This window comes from Echinops telfairi, unplaced genomic scaffold (genome assembly GCF_000313985.2).
Source record: "Echinops telfairi isolate 266 unplaced genomic scaffold, ASM31398v2 ScPeMD7_7458;HRSCAF=8496, whole genome shotgun sequence".
NCBI lineage: Eukaryota > Metazoa > Chordata > Mammalia > Afrosoricida > Tenrecidae > Echinops > Echinops telfairi.
Window position 1 is genome coordinate 13,312,658 of NW_022111358.1, and position 18,905 is coordinate 13,331,562.

General features: G+C 35.8%; 1 protein-coding gene across 9 annotated transcripts in view; it reads left to right on the plus strand.

Moving 5' to 3' along the window:
* The window catches only part of BCAS3 (BCAS3 microtubule associated cell migration factor), a 550,239-nt gene that overhangs the window by 178,378 nt on the left and 352,956 nt on the right, over nt 1-18,905 (plus strand). For all 9 annotated transcript variants that reach the window (XM_045299618.1, XM_030888097.2, XM_004706992.3 and 6 more), the window contains exon 15: nt 6,738-7,002. In XM_045299618.1, coding sequence (XP_045155553.1) covers nt 6,738-7,002 — 265 coding nt within the window. The remainder of the gene's footprint in view (nt 1-6,737; nt 7,003-18,905) is intronic.

Here is an 18,905-nt window from a genome sequence, read left to right on the forward strand (position 1 = left end):
ACCTGATCCCTTCGACACCTCGTGGTTGCATAGGCTGATCACCCATTTTCTTTCAGCTGTTTTCATTTCCCTTCTTCTCAGTCCTTCTCTATTCATGGATTCTATTCTGTGGCTACGTAGCCAAGGGGAAAACTTCAGTTTTCTCCTCTGTACAGAGGAGTAAATACAAAATTCATACAATTGACTTGAATTATCAGAAATAATACATCTCATACATTTAATAGTATACTTATAAAAATAATATTCAATAAGAAGTCTGTCCTGATCTCTACTTCTGAGATGGTCTCGATTGACACTCCGGATGTAATATGTTGCCATTTACTGTCTTGAGTTTTAAGATAAGTTCAAGACTGAGTTATTGAGAGGGAGCTCTGGAAGCCCCGGGAGACCAAAGGTAGAGCTTTCTTAGGACAAAGTACCAGACAGGGGGGACCTGCAAGAGGAGCGCACCCTAGAGAACTGCAGAGGGCCTCCTTCAAGTATTTGTTTTAAGGTATAACCAATGCAGACCTAAGAGGACCTAAAATCTTGATCAGAAGTGAAAGTGTCATCATTTAAATGTGACAATTTTCTGTGAGGGAAATCTGACAGATTCCAGGAAAAAGTTAGAATGCATGATTCTAATAATGTCAGAGTGTACTAGAGCCAAGTAGCAATAGTAAGTCACAGAACACAGAAAATTACAGAACACTAAAAGATATTAAAGAAAACCCAAATAAATGTTTCTCTCCAATTTGATCTGTATTTTCAGTGAAATGCTGGTGAATTAGTGCACTAGGCTGTTTCGAGAGCAAATTTACAAACCATTTCTAAAATTCACGTGAAAATACCAAAGACATATAATGGCCAAAATAATTTGTTAATTGCTAACATCTCCTCGATTGTTGTTTTTAATTGTTACTGCCAATTCCACTCATGACTACTCGATGTATACATAGTAGAACTGTTTTAGTAGAACATATTGGTGCTTTGAATTCATTCCGCTTTGTGAATGATACATGCTTTTGGGTTTGATAAAATGTTTTGCTCATATTAGATTTCCAAAGATGTAATTGGGCTCTTGTAGCTAAATTTTATATCATTACACTGAGAAACAAGTGAAGATGTTATAAATATGTCACATAACACAGGGACCATTTAAGAAACAGTAAATATTATTAGTTAACAGCTTGCCCTTATATACTTAAAATTCTAAGTTGATTGTTTTGTGTGTACTAATTATGCTTCTAAGACTGAGTTGGGTAGTGTTGCTTGGAATTTTCATTGTTCTATGTTATATTTTTATGTTCAATGAAGTGAAATAATATTTCTTACCAATATTATCTTCCAGTGAGATGTTTCGCCCCACATGTGAAATGAGTGAACAGGGGCACAGATAGAATGCTAGTTTAGCTTTCGTAGCAGCTGGCATTGTCCTGCGAATGTAAGGTAGCAAAGGTATCTCTGATAACTGAAGGGTCAATTAAATGGAACATCAAACTGTACCTGGAAGCTCTGTATATTCTCTTCTAGCCAACTAGCTAGCCTTGCTTTCATTAAAAACTTCCAAATCAGATGAACTAGGGGACAAAAAGGTGTGGTGATCTACTTCCAAAGGGAAGAATTTACCCAGAAACAGAGTTCAGAAAGCCTGAGGGGACCAGAAAGAAGAATAAATGGAAACAGGGAACTCAGGAAAGATGTGGGAAGCGTGCTGTTTGTTCTATTGAAGGGATTTCAACTAATGTGCAGAAAATATGTATAGACTTGAAGATGGGAACTACTTTTCTCTGTAAACTTTGACCCAAACCATAGAAAAATATCTAAAAATAAAAAAACAAGCATAAAATCCCAAACCTGTATATATGATCACAAGGGTCTGGTCTGCATCTAGTCATGGGAATGGCTCAAGACCACGTAGAGTTTCACTTATTTGTATGTAGCTTTGCCAAGAGTCAGGGGCTGACTCAGTGGCCGCTAACAGCAATTGCAACATTGATCATTTCTTTGTAGTCTTTGGGGAAATGTGGATTCAACTACATATTCAGTTTAAATTAGTTTATTGTCTTCATATTGCTCCATTATAAGGATTGTTACTTATTCTAGATACTATACCCTTATCAGATGTATGATTTGCAGTATTTTCTGTGGCACTCTTCCAGAGAAAATAGTCTTTTTACGATCTTTATTGTGTCATTTAATATACAAACACTTTTATTTTTAAGCACTCCAACGTATCTATGTTTTCTTTGGTTGATTATCTTGCTTCCATGGAGTCACTTCTGACTCACAGCAACCCATAGTTATAGGGCAGCACAGAACTCCCCATTTCCAAGACTGAACCTCTTTATAGGAACAAAGCATCATCTCTCTCCCCACAGAGCGGCTGGTGGTTTGCAACTGCTGACCTTGCAGGTAGCATCCTAATGTGTAAATACTGCACCACCAGGGCTACTTTTGTTGTTTATAGGGTGTCTAAAATTTAAGAGTCTAGTAAACAAATTAGTGTAGTAGCCTGAGGAACAGATGATTGTGGCATAGTCTGTTGATAGCACTGACATTTGGACCGATTTGAGATTTATTATGGTAATAATGCTAATAATAGTAAACATCTTTTTACAGTGCGTATTACATATCAGGCACTGTTCTAAGTGATTTACGTATAATTTATTAATTCCTAACAATCCATGAATAGGCATTGTTGCTATTCTCACTATACAAAGGCACGAGGTGGTTAACAATTTCTCCCATGGCCATAGAGAGCCAAATATGAGGTAGATCCTATTATGATATGTAAGATGTAAAAGCACTATTTCTCTGTGTTTTCATAACATTTAAGTTTGCCGGTTACATTTCAGAATGGTTAGTTTCTAATCTTAATTGATACAGGTCTGTTAGAGGGTTATTATGTAATTCACATGGAAATATATATGTATATGCTGTAACAAGAAGAATGCCAAAGTTTCAAATACTTAGCTCAGCCTTAAAAAAAAGAAAAGTGAAGCTGGCAATAACAGTAAAGCCATGTTATGAGCCTTAAGGATAATTGAAATCATGAAGGTCCCTGAAAGTGGCCACATTTTTTTAAAAAAGTGAAAATTGTAAATAACTGTGTGTTTTAGTAGAGGTTTGATTTATTATCATTTCCCTCAGAAAAGAATGAAATGTAGCCATTTAAAGTTTAAATGTAAAAATTAGAATTCTACTATAGATTTTTATTTATTGACACACCGATGAAAATTAGAAGTTACAGAATAACATATATAGCTCTCTGATATAAAAGCATACCTGTATGTGGTCATGTGTCTGTATGTATATATGAGAGGGCTTCAAAAGGTTTATGGGAAAATTCTTCCTATTTTCCCTTTAATAGCCTCTTCACGTTGTGTGATTAGGAGCCCTATGGCTCAGTGGTTAAACTCCCAGCTGCTCACTGAAAGTTCCCTGGTTTGAACCCACCAGCTGTTCTGTAGGAGAAAGATGTGACCATTTACAACCTTGGAAACCCCTTGGGACAGTGTGTCCTGTGAGCCGAAATCACCTATACAGCAGGGGATTGGTGTGTTTCTCTCTCTCTCTCTCACACACGCACACAGAGAAATTCATGTATGCACTGAGATCTAACTCTAGAAGGTTGCTTTCAAAATATTAAGAGGTAGTTGTTTCTGGTTAGAGGGATTACTGTGCGTGTGTGAATTTTTAAAAATTTCCTAGTGTAATTTAAAATAATTACATTCACTTTTAATTAATTGGTTTCATGTTCTTACCTTATTTCCATGGGTTCTTTCCATGGGAAGGTTTTATGTGCAATTAGAAGAGGAATCTGTAGGGAGAGATGCTGACCTAAAGATGTTTTAATCCCCACCTCCCCGAAGAAAACAACAACATAAAAATAGCAACACTAAACTCACTGCCATGGAGTTGACGGGGTAGAACTGCCTTTATGAGTTTCTGACACTACAACTATTTGTAGAACTGCCTTTATGAGTTTCTGACACTACAACTATTTGGGCATAGAAAGCTCGTTCTCCTGATGAGCACCTGGTGGTTTTGAACTTCTGACCTTGTAACAGTGGCTACACCACCAGGCTCATTTTTTAAAAAAAATTGAGTTTAGACTTCAGGGCTACTGTCTACTTTGAGGCCTGTGTTTCTCACTACAATTTGGCCAACATGATAATGGTTTAAAATACGGATGCACAAACTAACTTGTTTTCATATTACCCAGAAACCAGGACTGATTTTCATATATATGCACTGTAATCTGTCTGATGAAAGAGCACATTAACTTAGAACCCCAATTAAATGAAATATTATCCCCTTTAAAATGAGATCATCGTCTTCTCATTAATAGACATCTAATATAAAAAAATAACAATGTTATTTTATTTTGCATGTCATAAGTAACAATGTTATGGAAATAAGTTTTCTCTCTGGTATTAAAAGTACCTACGTAGTATTCATGATGTTGCTTATTCACCTGCAAACATTTACTATTTGGCCCTCCTTCTATAGGTCAATCTGTAAAAGAAACCAGTGCTTATCAGTCTGATAGCCCATGCGTAAGTGTAATTGTATTTTGAAATTTGACCCACTAGTGTATACTTTGATGTACATATCCACTTAGTTCCAGAGTTCCACCTAGTGAATAGTGAGAGTTTAAAAAAAGAAAAAGATTGAAATCTGTTTGTTTCCTAAATTTGAGATTACAGTTTGGATAGTGAGCGGTTCCTGCACTTGTTTACCTTTGTGTATCATAATAAATAGAGCAGAGATGTTGTTTACCATGGCATTTATCCCGGAGAACAAACTTCCACCCCATTTTATGTTGAGAAAATGTTTACTCGAAGATGATATCTTCCCAAAATGAAGTTCGGAAATCAAGCAGGTGATGTCATAACTTTATTACGAGTTTGCCAGCCTATGTAGTCTGGTTTGTTCGTAATGTTGTTTGAAAACGCATCCAGTTCATTTGCTAGAGCAGCTACACTCTCATTGTTCATCTTGTAAGTCAGCAGCTTGTTCGTCTCCGTAATGTCACTTAAGGGATTACCTTTCGCTGGTTCTCTTGACAGGTAATATCTTCAGTAGCCCTTCTCCACCCATTTGTGTGTGCTGATGGACCTTACAGGGCAGAGAGCAGACACACTTCTCTATTAGCAGTTTTCTAATATGCAGCCTAGGTTACTTCTGTGCTCCTGCTTAGATAGTAATTATTACTAACATCGCATATCAGAAGTATCCTCAAAATCAAAGGGGGAAATCTCTTTTTCATTGACAGATCATGCTGTGGTCTTGATTACACATGTTCTAGCAAAAGGCTAGAAAATATGGTTCAGTCTCACTGTAGATGGAACACTACTTAGTAAGGCTAAAGATATTTTCTATCGTATATTTGATTCTTCTGGTATATAGAAGTGCTTTTCATAGTCTATTAAATTCTTCTGGTATTCTATTTCTGTTTCCTTGGCTTCTGCTTACAGTTTTCTTTGTCAAGCCCTTTCTCTTTTTTCTACTTTTAAAACGTGTGGGCATTTTTATTGTGGTAAATACATATAATAAAACAATTGAAATTTCAACAAGTTTACAGGGCATTAACTTATGTGATTAACCGTAGTTCATGCTCTTCAATATTCACTTTTAACCTATTTTTCCATATGGAAAACTACAGTTTTACCATTGCACCTCTTCTACCCAAAAGGCAAACTGTTGTTAGTTGGATAATAATAGCTGTTATCTTTGTACATGCTTAGTAAGGATCAGGCACTATTCTGCGTGCATTGCCTGTTTATTGTTGTTGTGAAGTGTTATTGAGGTCGCACCGACCCATAGTGACCCTGTGCACAACAGAACAAAGCACTGCATGGCCCGGTGCCATCCTCACAATTGTTCCTTTGCTTAAGCTCACTTAAGCCACTGTGCCAATCTTTCTCCTCAAGGAACTTCCTCTTTTTTGCTGCTCCTCCACTTTTCCAAGCATGATGTCCTTCTCCAGGGACTGGCCTCTCCTGACAAGATGTCCAAAGTATGTAAGACGGAGTCTTGCCATACTTGCTTCTAAGGAGCTCTCTGACCTTACTTCTTCCAGTGCAGACCTATTTGTGTTTTTAGCAGTCCATGCTACTTTCACTTTTCTTCACCAGCATCACAATCCAACTGCATTTATTCTTCTGTGATCTTCTTTATTCAAGGTTCAACTTTCACATGCATAGGAGGCAATGGAGAATACCATGGCTTGGGTCAGGCGCACGTCGGTCCTCAGAGTGACATCCTTGCTCTTCAGTACTCCCCGGGGGTCTTGTGCAGCAGGCCACTTGTCTTGTCAGTTGGTTGTACTGTGGTGGGTTGTGTGTTTCTGTGATGCTGGAAGGAAGCTGTGTCACTGGTATTTCAGGTGCCAGCAGGGTCCCCCAAAGCAAACCGGTTTCAGCAGAGCTTCCAGACTAAGAAGAACTTGGCTTCCCCACTTCAGAGGATGCAGCCACTGAAAACCTTAGGCAGAGCTTTGAAGAATTGTCAGTGCTTTACCTTTAATTTATTAATTCCTAACAATCCGTAAGAATTGGTGTTTTTGGTGTTGTCACTTTACAAATATAATAACTCAAGGCACATAGAGAGCCAAAGATGAGCAAATACAACGGTAGGCTACAATGTCTTATTTGTAACCTGGCCTTTGGTAAACCGGCCAGTGAGGTACTACTTTCTTATCTGCTAATGCAGTTGTGTCATACATTTTTGTGTCTTTATCTCTTTTTCAGGTACAAGATATCTGCTTCAGTCATGACTGTCGCTGGGTGGTGGTCAGTACGCTCCGGGGAACTTCCCATGTTTTCCCCATCAACCCTTATGGCGGCCAGCCTTGTGTCCGTACACATATGTCACCACGAGTAGTGAATCGCATGAGCCGTTTCCAGAAAAGTGCTGGGCTGGAAGAAATTGAACAAGAACTGACATCTAAACAAGGGGGTCGTTGTAGTCCTGTTCCCGGCCTGTCAAGCAGCCCATCTGGCTCACCTTTGCATGGTAAACTTTCACTGCCCCCTTAATTTTATAGATTTTTGAATAAAAATAATACACTTCTTTTAATCTTAGATAAGATCTTAGGCTCATTTTAGAAAATCTTTAATTTATTAAGTAATTTACAGAAATCTGTGTAGTGCTTTTAGAACGCTCTGACTTTTTCAGTATATAAAGGGTCAAAAAGATTGCCATCGAATTGCTTTAGACTCATAGTAACCCTATAGGACAGAGTAAAACTGCCCCTGTGAGTTCTGAGGCTGTAAATCTTTGTGAGCAAGAAGCCTCATTTTTCTCCCCCAGAGCGTCAGTTGGCTTCGAACTACTGAACACTAACATAGAACCCACTATGCCACCAGGGATCTTGATATAAGGCATGCGTAAGATCAAACTTAAGGAATGTAAATTTGAGACTGTTTTCATAACTGAACCTCATTTCTATATTACTCTTTACAACATAATGGTCAGGGTCAGTACTATAGTTTATTAAGAAATATTTGTTGTTTAAGAAGAATACTCATATGACTAACACATTTTTTGGATAGACCAGTATTATGTTTTATTTTAAAATATCTCCATTTGGGTGGTGCAAACTGTTAAGCACTCAACTATTAGCAAAAGTTTGATTATTTAAGCCCATCGGAGGATACCATTGAAGACAGGTATGGCCATCTGCTGCTGCAAACCCTGTGGAGCGAGTCTTGGCACCTGGGGCCCCAGTAATTGAAATGTCTTGAGGACAGTAACCAAGACAGGATTTCTACAAGAGCCACATCACATAATTCACTTCGCTTGCACATAGCGGCAGTACACATATGGGACCAATAGATTCATTAGTTGAAAAATTAAGACTAGTATATTCTTTACATTAACTTACCTTTTTTCCCCTGTAACTGTTATATTGGCATTTAATCCACTTAACACACAATTCAGTAGTTCAGTCCTAACAAGAAGAGTTGTACAATCATTCCCACAGTCAATTTTTAGAACATTTTCTCCTGCCCTCCTTTCCCCATACATTTACTTATGTTCGTAGAATATGCTATTGAGCTTCTCCCCCCGCCCCGCCCCCCGTTCATTTTATTCTATTAAGCAAACGACATACTCGATGTTTTTCTTTTTGTAGTGTACAAAATTAAGGGGATCTGTACCCTCATGAATCTTCTACTTCAAGGACAAAGAAACATGAAAGTTCTATCCACAATAACATTGAATATATCTTTGCTGGAGGTGCAAAGTGCCAGTATGAACAGTTTTGTCATTTGTAAATAGGTGGCCAAAATGGTTAAGTGCTTGAGTATCAGACAAAAGGTTGGTGGTTCGAACCTATCCAAAAGTTCCTTGAAAGACAGGCCTGCCCGTTTTCTTTCCAACAGTCTCAGTTTATGGAGCTATTCTATTCTGGGTAAAAGGGCCTTCATGAGACAGGAACTCACAAAAACAAACAGATACGTCGTTGAGGAGCAATACTAGATTTTTGAACTGAAATATGTAGAAGCTTTAAAAAAGTTCATGGAAGAATTTTATGATCTTAAAGTTCCACTTTTCTTTTTTAAAAAAAATTGTGCTACAGATTAAAAAAGATTGTAGTGGGGTCTCTTACAACTCTTATAACAATCCATACATAAATTGTATCCATCATATTTGTGCATATGTTGCCATCATCATTTTCAAAACATTTTCTTTCTACTTGTAAATTCCACTTTTCACTGAACTTTTTGAAACCCCTTCATATGTGTTTTTTTCCTTTTACAACTCACTTCATTTTAGGTTTATAGAAGTATTGCGTACAAAGTAGAAAGAGGCATAATGGATCCCTCCTCCCCCTACTTGTTTCTCTAGTTAACATCTTGCATTCCTTCGGTACATTTGCTATAATTGACGAATAATATTGATAACTTTATCCAACAAATCCATTCCTCGTGTATTTATAGAAAGCTAATTGTACAAATCTCAGGTGGGATACTCTAGGCTTTTTAACAATATCCCAGTACGTAATTGTAAGATTTCCTTTGACGTGTGTTAACATTTTTGTATTATCTCCAGATTTAATCCCATTAATCTTATTTTTTTCACTTTTGAAGAACAGATATTAGAGTGATGATCTTTTTTTTTTTTTTGTTATTTCAAGGACTGTTTGTTGGCCATTAGGGGTGTTTTCCAGTCGAGTCTGATGGGGTGCCAAGTCCTGGCCCCAAAGTCTATTTTTGGCATTCCCTGGGGACTTCATTGCTCTGTTCCCCTTGCTATTCTGTTGCACACCCTTATTGTTTTGCCTTGGTGTGTTGGGATCAGATAGGGCAGAATTCCCACACTGTGTCTCCAGTGTTGTCCCCTGTAGAGCTATGGGTCAGTGAGGGATGTTGTGTCTCATAGTGGGGCCGGCCATGTGGTCTTCTCTGTGGATTGGCTGCTCTGAGGAGGAACATCGTCTTCAAGGCTTGGTGGGCCAGGATGTGCTCCACTCTCTCTTCCTCCCCCTCCATTTGCTCCCATGTGCTCTGATCAGCATGTCCCTCTCCCTGAGCTGCAGCTTCAGTGCTGTCCTTTGAAATAAATTCTTCTGGGGGGTGGGGGATCATTTTTCTTGATGATCTTCTTGTACCTTTCATGTCAAAACAATATGGGGATTGTTGTTGGTTAGTTCTAAAAATGATGTATTTACAGTTTGTGTGGCTTAAACAGTCTGATGCTGGTCAAGAACAATGTAAACCTTTGAACAGGGAGGGATTCATCTTGAAAATGAATCATGCTCTGGCAGTATTACCGTTGTTTGTTTGTGCTCTTTTTAGCACAGTAAAGGAAACTGTTAAATAACAGTTGATATAGGGTATTTCCTTTTTATTCTCTGGAGTCAATCCAGTTTAGGATTATTTTATCTGTCATGTTTTTTACTTAGTGAAGGATGTTTATTTATTTTAAACATATGCTTTCTAAATATCTCTTTAAACTTCTATTTTATTTTCTGAACCTTAGTCTAGGAAAGGAGTTTTTAACTTGGGGTGGGTGGGTCTGTGAACCTATATAGGAAAAAATGAAGAAAAAAAAACACCTTTATATTTACTTTCTTTATTTAAATGAAACATTTTCATTAGTAATAATTATAATGTATCACAATATTGTTACCAATAATTATGATTTTGTTGCCTATAAAATTGCTTATGATTGTATATAGTCTTATATGAAATATGCATCTGGAAATATATCTTGGAATATTGCTTATGTTCATCACTTTAAACTTTACATTTAAAAATTAATGTTTAATTATAAATTTGATAGCACTTTAATAACATTCAACACAATTGGTTTCCTTCAGTTCAATATAGTTTATTTCATATATTTAAATCCATTAGTCTGTGTTTCCTTTTTACTTCTTTTATACTTTCCAAGCAATCCATAACCCAACAAAATTTAAGAACCTTTGAATATCATTTCTTAATTTTGTATAAAGGTAAGTCACAAAGTTGCCACAAAATCACAGCAGCTTTTGTTAAAATATCAAAATGTGAAGCTCTTGCTTCTCAACATATCCACCATCTATGTCTATCCACTTCTGAAGACTGTATTTTCATCACTCACCCTTCCCTGGATAATTCTGAACTCTTCGGTTTATACCCTCGAGGGCCTTAAGTGATGTCTTGTTTCAATGGTCTGTTTCAGGAACAAAAAGAAGTCCAAGGGGCAAATTCAGGACTGTAGGGTGGATGGGATAAGGTTTCCCAGTGAAATCCTAGTAGGACAACCCTTGATACCCTCAGAAAAAAAATAAACAGGTGCATTGTCATGATAGGTGTGTGTGTGTGGTGTGCGAGCGAGCAAGCGTGTGTGTGTGTGTAAATCCTCAGTGCCACTTTAATGGACTTTTTTTCTCACCAATGCACTTTTAAGTTTTCTGAAAACTCCCTTTGAATGTCCTGTATCTTTCGAGAAAATATACCAAGATTACCCCTTTGCGGATCCCAAAATCCAGTTGCATAACTTTTTGAGCCCGCACCTCTGCCTTGAATATAAATGACCCAGCAAATTGCCATTTTTAATTTTGAAGGTACCTTAGAGAAGTATATTACTGAGAGGACTTATCTGCAGCTATCCACGTATTGTGCAGAGATGTTTATATGTTTTTTGTTTAAAATAAACCCATGCATGTATAAAGTAGCATCTCCGGTACCAATAGTTTTTGACTCTCCTATGTTACAGTAGGCACCGGCCCATTATTCATGACTTCTTGTCCCCTCTCACCAAGCACTTTATTTTTGCCTATTGCCCACGTTTTCTTTTTAGTTAGAAATACGATGTGCTACTTTTCTGCTTAAAAACCTTTTAGTGCCTCACCAAACTGTTAAATGTTACTGGCCCATCTTTTTTCACCACATCTGTATGTCTATACCTTTCCGTTAGCATGCAACATAATATTCCTTTCATAGCATATTTTGTATTATGACACTTTGCTCAACCTGAAATAATCTTTACCTCTTTGAACGCTTTGTAAAATTGTACTTGATTAGAATCTAGCTTAAATTTCCTTTCCTGTCTCAGGCCTAAACTTTCTTGCAAAAACAGTTAGAGGACCTGAGGATAGAGTACCTGAAGTAGAATCTGTCCTATTTGATTTCCTAACTCTGTGATTTTAGACTAGTTACTTAATCTAGTTGTGCCTCATTTTTTTTAGGTATAAAGTGAGGATAACACTATAACCCACCTTAGACAGTTATTTTAAAGATCAGAGCACTTGGATAAGTAATTTTTCATATATATCAGATATTCAGCAAAAGATTAGCTACCATCATGAGTATGATTATTGTTACTGTTACTATGGAGGTGGTATCTAGAACTAACTCATTTTTCATTTTGTTAGCACAGTGCCTCTTATCCAGGAAACAGAATAACTGAATGATTGAATAATGAGTGAATGTTTTGTAACTTGTTCTATATAGACTTTAAAAAATAGCATTATTTAGCTCAGCATTAAATTTAATTAGGACATTGTTTCTGAAATAAGGAGACACCAACATAAAATGGAATATGGTAGTCATTATAATCTAGTTTTACTCAATTTTAATGCTGCACATTAGGAAATGCAGTTTAATAAATTAATCTGTCTTTTCATGAGCCTTTGCATTTTTTATTGCCTAAATATATTTCCATTTTAGGCTCATGAATATAGAGTCTATCCTGTCATAGGGCTGTTAGGAATTTTTTTCCTCTTCATGTTCTTAGAGTAAACAGCGGACTTGGGACTCAGAATTCCTCAAAATTTCTCCCTGCCAGTTAGCAGCGTGGTCCTCAGAGGAGGAGTTATGTTTTGAGTCACAACTTTGGGTATTGGAACTCCAGGTTCCGCGCCTTCCATACACAGTGTAGTGGGTAAGACCCTAAAGCTCTTTGGAGGAGTATTCTGATTTCTTGAATTTGAAGCCTCCAATTTTCAGTAAAATGTTTTTGAATAACTCGCAGCATCATTTTTCTTTTTAGCATCTGTGTAATACATTTGTTTTGCCACTCAGAGACTCTGTTTATAGCCTTCATTTGCTGGTTTCTTGTAGTTATTTACTTTTGTTGATCAGTAGTTTTCTTGAGACAGACCACATCACAATTGTAAATACAAAAGCAACCACACATTTCAGCCTTATATAATTTCACCTACTTAAGACAGTCGATAGTAATGTGGTGTTTCTGTACTTCTCTTTCCACATCGCTGTTTACTTGTGGAGTGAAATTTCCATTTGTATGTTTTAATTTTTGCCAAGAAAAATCAATCATATGCACTGTAGCTCTGCTTTAAACTTTATGCCTCATATGACAGAGTGTATAAATAGTATATGCATTTTAAATGGGAAAAGTGTTCTTTTACCTGGCTCTTTACTGGTTACATGTACTTTTATTTAGTTTAAATAGACGCTTGTTTCTGATTTGTTGTTTTCAAATTTAAGAGCATTTTCCTGCAGAATTTGTTGTCTTATAAATTTTGTCATCTTTTAAAAACATAATACTAATCTGAAGGTTGCTAAACTCCAAAGCCCTACATACTTTTAGTACTTTTATGTCATTGCTTCTAGTTTCTCAAAGGTGCCAGATAAGTTCTGTTGGGAACACAGTATAAAAAGTCAGACTTTTTTTGAAAATAAACCGTTTTCATTTAAGAAGCACTAAGCAACAAGCCATCTAATCAGTACAAATAACATAGTGTTTGAAGAAAATGAATTACCTCTAGGTTCTCCTGCAAAATTTAGGATGATAAAAATAAGCTTAATTTGGTTTGAATATTCAAAAAATATATTTCCTTTGGATATGTTAATTTTTTTCTCTTTCTGAAAGTTTGCCCATAAAGTGTCAAGAGACCAATTAGCAATTGAAGCCAAACTCAACTTTCTTGTCTTGCTTTTTTTTACTGCTGGAGTATTTTGCCTTTTCTAGATGTTTTTTACTTTATCATATTACAGTTTCTGGGTTTCAAACTAGATTTGTTTTGAAATGATTAGTGAGACCTTCCTCTAGAGGGCGATGTTTTCTCAGCTTTTCTGTTACTGTAATCGTAACCCTGCCTTGAACCTGGTAGACTGTGGATGTTCATGGCTCATCAGATCATATAACAGCCCAGCTTCTCTTTTATTGTTTTCTGTGCTTTATTTCTCAAAATGCTCCTAAAGAATTTGACTTTAGAAGTATATTTCAATTAATTAATACTTTTTTTAGTCTTCTACTGAATTCCAGTTGAGCGGAGGCAATTTTGAATTCTGTAATTCAAGTGAGTGGTGTTGCTCTGTTCTCAGAACTCCATTCTTTGATCTTCTATGTATTGTCATTCAAGAACTTGTTAAGACTCAGCTGTATTAAAAATTTTAAGTTAATGTTGCTAAGATATTCAGAGCAGTGGTTCTCAGATGTTTTTGGTTTTAAAAACACTTCACATCCTTTAAAACTATGTACACGTTAAAAATTATTAAAGGTTCCAAAGTGTGCTTGTTTATGTGTATTCTAACTTTCTATAGGTACTATAGAAATTAAGGTAGAAATGTGTGTTCTATCTTTCTATAGGGACTGTATTAAAAGTTAAAGCAGAAATGTAATTTTAAAGTTTTAAAATAGGAACGCACACTGTTTTATGAAGGTACTTTTTTTGAAAACTCCTTTTTTTCCCAGCCCCCTAAAAACTCCTTTTTACCAAGAAAAGTGTTGCTATGAATTTTTGAAACTCTTTTTGTCTTCATTAGCAGAAGGCAACTGGATTAACCTATCTGCTGTATTTAATCTCTCACTATGTACCACATCATGTGGCCTTTGGAAAACTTTAGTGTGTGTTTCTAAGAGAATAGGAGTGAAAAAGTCTAGTATTATTTTGAAAATGATCTTGACCTTGAATACCTTGTGAAAGGTCTTAGAATACCCCTAGGGCCACAGACTTATGTTGGAGAACTTCTTGCCCGGGGAATCATGGAATAGAACTGATAGTAGACATATGCTTTGCTTTCTGTTAACTTGAATTGGACTTCCATACTTTGGTTTGCTTTTTAAAGTAATTTTTATTTCCTACTCCATATTATATGCATTTATTATGATAATTTAGATAATACCACAATCTTAGCATGAAAATCTGTGCTCTCCATCCCACTTCTCGTCCATCTCATGTGTCACTTCCCAAACGCCTCTTCTTTGAAATTCATAGTCTTAATATAGTTTATGCTCTGCTGGCTTTTATTTTGTTTCTTTTCTAGAAATCATGTTAATTACATAATGGCTCACTTTCTACCAGTCCCTAATATCCGACTTTTCTGTTTTCCATTTCTATCTTTATCTCTTTGTTTTTACTTTATGAGTTTCCCCAAATTTATCTTTCAGTCCTCTTTTTTTTTTTTTTTTAGTGCGTGAGAGTGAGTGAATGAGAGTGAGAGAGTGAGTATCTTTTAGTCCTCTTATTAGATTTTTTTTCCTGCTATGTGTTTTTCACATCTGCTTTTTTGCATGTTTTATTATAATATCCTTTTCTGGTTTTATAGCTATACTATAGCTATAAAAGCCTTTTTAAAGCTTTGCAAAACATTTGAATTAAAAGCTTTTTCTGTTTGTTTTTCATGTTAGACACTAGCAACAGCTAGACTAGCAGTGGTTCTCAAATTTTGTTGAATGTTATGATTAACCTAGATAGATTCAAAAAAATCTTAATATGTGGGCTCCATCTCAGACTGATTAAACACCAAAATACTCATTTTGCTGTCAGTTTTCTTGGCTGATCACTCTTATTCTTACTTTTATTTAAAAGGTAAGTTACTACTACTTAAACGGTACTTAGAATTTGGTTGGATACCTTTTTTAACTGCAAAAAGATTCTGTTCATCTTCTGTTGGGATGATGGAGATTGATTGGTGATGTATCTATCAGTTCATTTCTAGGGAGGTGAAGGAGCTACATTATTTTGATCTAGTGATTATAATAAGATAATTTAGAGCTATGATTAACTCATAAGATGCATATCACTGTTGCCTCATTTATTCATTAATAAAATTATTTTTTTTAAAGAAAAGATGAGTAATAAAATTCTGGTCAAGTTTCACTTCTGTGGAAAGTTGGAGCTGGTATTTTTATTTATTGAAATGGATAAATTAAAAATTACTTATAAAATTCTGGAAAGGTGCCTTGCATAAACTAACTGGTGTGGGTGAAGGAATTTCATGTTCGTTTTCTATGTACAAAGGGTCTTAGAAAAAGTTCATGAAAATGTATCTTTTTATCTTTTATTTCTATTTTTCCGTGAGCTTTTAAAGCCCTCTTATACTTAAAAAATGAAGGACTTTAAATGCTTTTTCAAATTTTTTCCCCTTAACAGTTTTATTGACATATAATTCACACACACACACACATATATTTAAATTTTGGATTCAGAAAAATTGGAAAGGGAAATGGGAATGTAGCTGTTTCTTTGAGTATGTAATGAGGAGTGTCTGAATAATGAATCCAAATAAACAGATTTGGAAATTATCAAACTTGAGAGTAGTTTGGAGCTTAAAATTTGAGCAAGGACTAGAAATTTGACTGCTAGTTCATGGCTATAAACTACAAAGGGTAAGGAGACAAGAATTTTGGCTATTCCAGGGTTACACCTACTGAGAGGTTGAAATCATAAGAGTTCTTAGCGTAGTAGGAGAAATTGCATTTTGAATGTAGAGATGAATGAGAAAAGGAAAGGGATTTAAGGTTCATTGAAAGAGTTATTCGCACTAGGTGATGTGTTTTTGCAGGTGAGAATATTTAAGATAGTATGAGACACGAGAGAAGCTAAGAATGGGCAGAATGGAGTTAATGCAGGCATTATTAGTATGGTGGCTTCAGAAGAATTGTTGGGTGCTGTGGATTCTAATCTGACTCACAGTGACTCTGTAGGAGCTGTATAGGACAGAGTTTATAGGACCTGTGAGGTTTCCTAGAATCAGATTACCATCTCTCTTCTACAGAGTAGGTGCTGAGTCATAACAGCCAAACTACTAGTTAATGTCCAAGTGCTTAATCGTTGTGCCACAACAGACTTCTCACAGAAGACACATGCTATGCCATTTTTTGTTCAGTACCATTATTTCGCAGATGCTATGTGCCTATGCAAAAGAGCTTCTTGTGGCCCAGTTGTGTTGGACCTGCAACTCAAGGTTGGTGGTTCAAATCCAACAGCAGTTCCGAGGGAGAAAGCCGAGGCCATCTGTTCCCCTAAAGATTTACAATCTTGGAAATCCTACAAGGGTGGTTATAAGTCAGAATTGACTTGATGTCAGTGGGTTTGGTTTTATTGGTTTGGTGAGCCTAAGCATGGCCACAGTGTCACTCCTCTTTGTTCTCTCACAAACATTTTCTATAAAAGGAGCTTTACCTATAGGCAGATTCACAGTTTTGGTTATGGGAAAATAAGACAAGTAGTTGTATTCATTATGATGTGCTGAGTTTCATATCTTTTTTATTTTGGTCAATTCTCTCACAAATTGTTGATGATTTGGGCAGCTCAATTGAGTATGGGTTTCCTGTTTTCTTCTTAAACACAATATATAAGCATATTTTGATTAAAAGATATTTAGATGTTTTTAAGCTGGACATAAAATATTTGTGGATATAAAAGGTTTTATCTTCCCTGTACTTAAAAATATACTATACTGTCATCTTTGTGTGGTTAAAATCTGTTGCTCTTTCCCATCTGAAGGAAATGCATCTTTGACACTTCTCATGACCTGAGTCATGATGCTGAAACAGAGCCAGAAAATACCCGTAACGGTCATGAGTAAAAAAAGGGAGAGCATGGTGGGGAGGCGTGGCGTGGTGTTGTGAGGAGAAGAGATTTTGTGGTGTTTGGGTTTACATCTTTTTTATTTTAATTGCTTACATTTTTTACTCCAACAGAAATTACTTTGCTTTAATATTTAATTATTTACCAGGTACACAATCCTTAATGTAGTTGAAAACTTCCAGTTCCGGAATGTTGGATTAAGTCATCTAGTTCTCCTAGTCCAAGAAAGAGCAGTTCAGTACTTCCTCTTGGTATAGATTGTGCGTTTTTGTTGCAGAGCCCTCTAGACTTGGAGGTGCATCATTTTAAGATTACTAAAGCAAGCAGATAATTTTCCATGGTTTCTCCTTACTCTTATAATAGGAGAATGCTTGTTTTTTCTGTTGGTATGATATAGTCATCATAGTGAGATAAGCATGGGATTGAGAGTTGGTTGTAGGATGCTCTCAAAGAATTTCAACGAAGAGCTGCTTTCATCTCAAACTTAGTTTAAGTCATGCTAGATTAGGGTTTGAATTGTTGATTGAATATTCTGGATTTTTTAATTCTGGGAGGTTTATCAGTAGGGTTCAAACTTTTTACTTCTGAACACTTGTTCTAGTAATGTGTTTTGACAATGATCCAGAAGAATCGAAAAATTTGAGGGGATTTTTAATATGAAAGATATAAGTAGTCTGCATCTTAAAGGCCAGTGCTATCTTAAATACACACACACACACACACACACACACACACACACACACACTTTCTCTCTCTCTCTAACTCTCTTAAGAATTTGTTTTGTGCCCTTTAGTATTAAATATAATTTATTTACTGTTTTGTTTTATTTTCATTGTTGAAACTGATAAACTACAATTGAATCATTAAAATAAATAACAACTTGCTAGAACTTCTTAAATAAATTTAATGTCAACTCTTAATTAATATCCTTTTATCCAAGAATCTCGAGAACTCTAAGAACGATGAACCAAAGTAATGAATGGGAGATTTTGTCTATCAATTTTATAAGTTTGAAATAACTGTGGATGATACTGAATTTTAAAGTAAAGAGGAAATGTAGATAAAAGATTTTTCTACAGTAATTTTTAATGCCTGTGTTCACATACTACTTTTTTCTAAGACTTCTTGCACACATTTGTATTTAAATAGAATACTTCTTGACCATTTCTATTATTTTTCTCCTTTTATAGCCTTGTATCTTATAAACATTTTATCTCTTTTTTCTGGCATGTTTATAGTACACGTTGGAGCAGTGTTGGAGTATCCTTGCTGCACTTAAAGTTTTAGCAACAGTTTTAATATCTTTTAGATCAATTGTTCCCAAAGTGGGTCATATTACCCTTTGCAAGGGCACTGGAACAAGCCAGGGGAGGTTGCAGAAACAGATGCCTACATTTTAACCTGAATTAAGGGCTTTAGGACAGTTTTTAATTGCCAGGGAAGTGCCAAGGAGGTTTTTTTCCCTGAAAAGGGGATGGTAGGCCAAAGACACTTGAGTACTTATGTTAGATTTAAAAAATTTTAATGGCCAAATGCTTAGCTTCAGGAAAGAAAAAAATCATTAAAATCCTGCAAATAAAAGTAGAGAGTACATTACGCTTATATTTAACAGGTGACATGGTTCAGAATAGAAAGAATGCTTTATTAA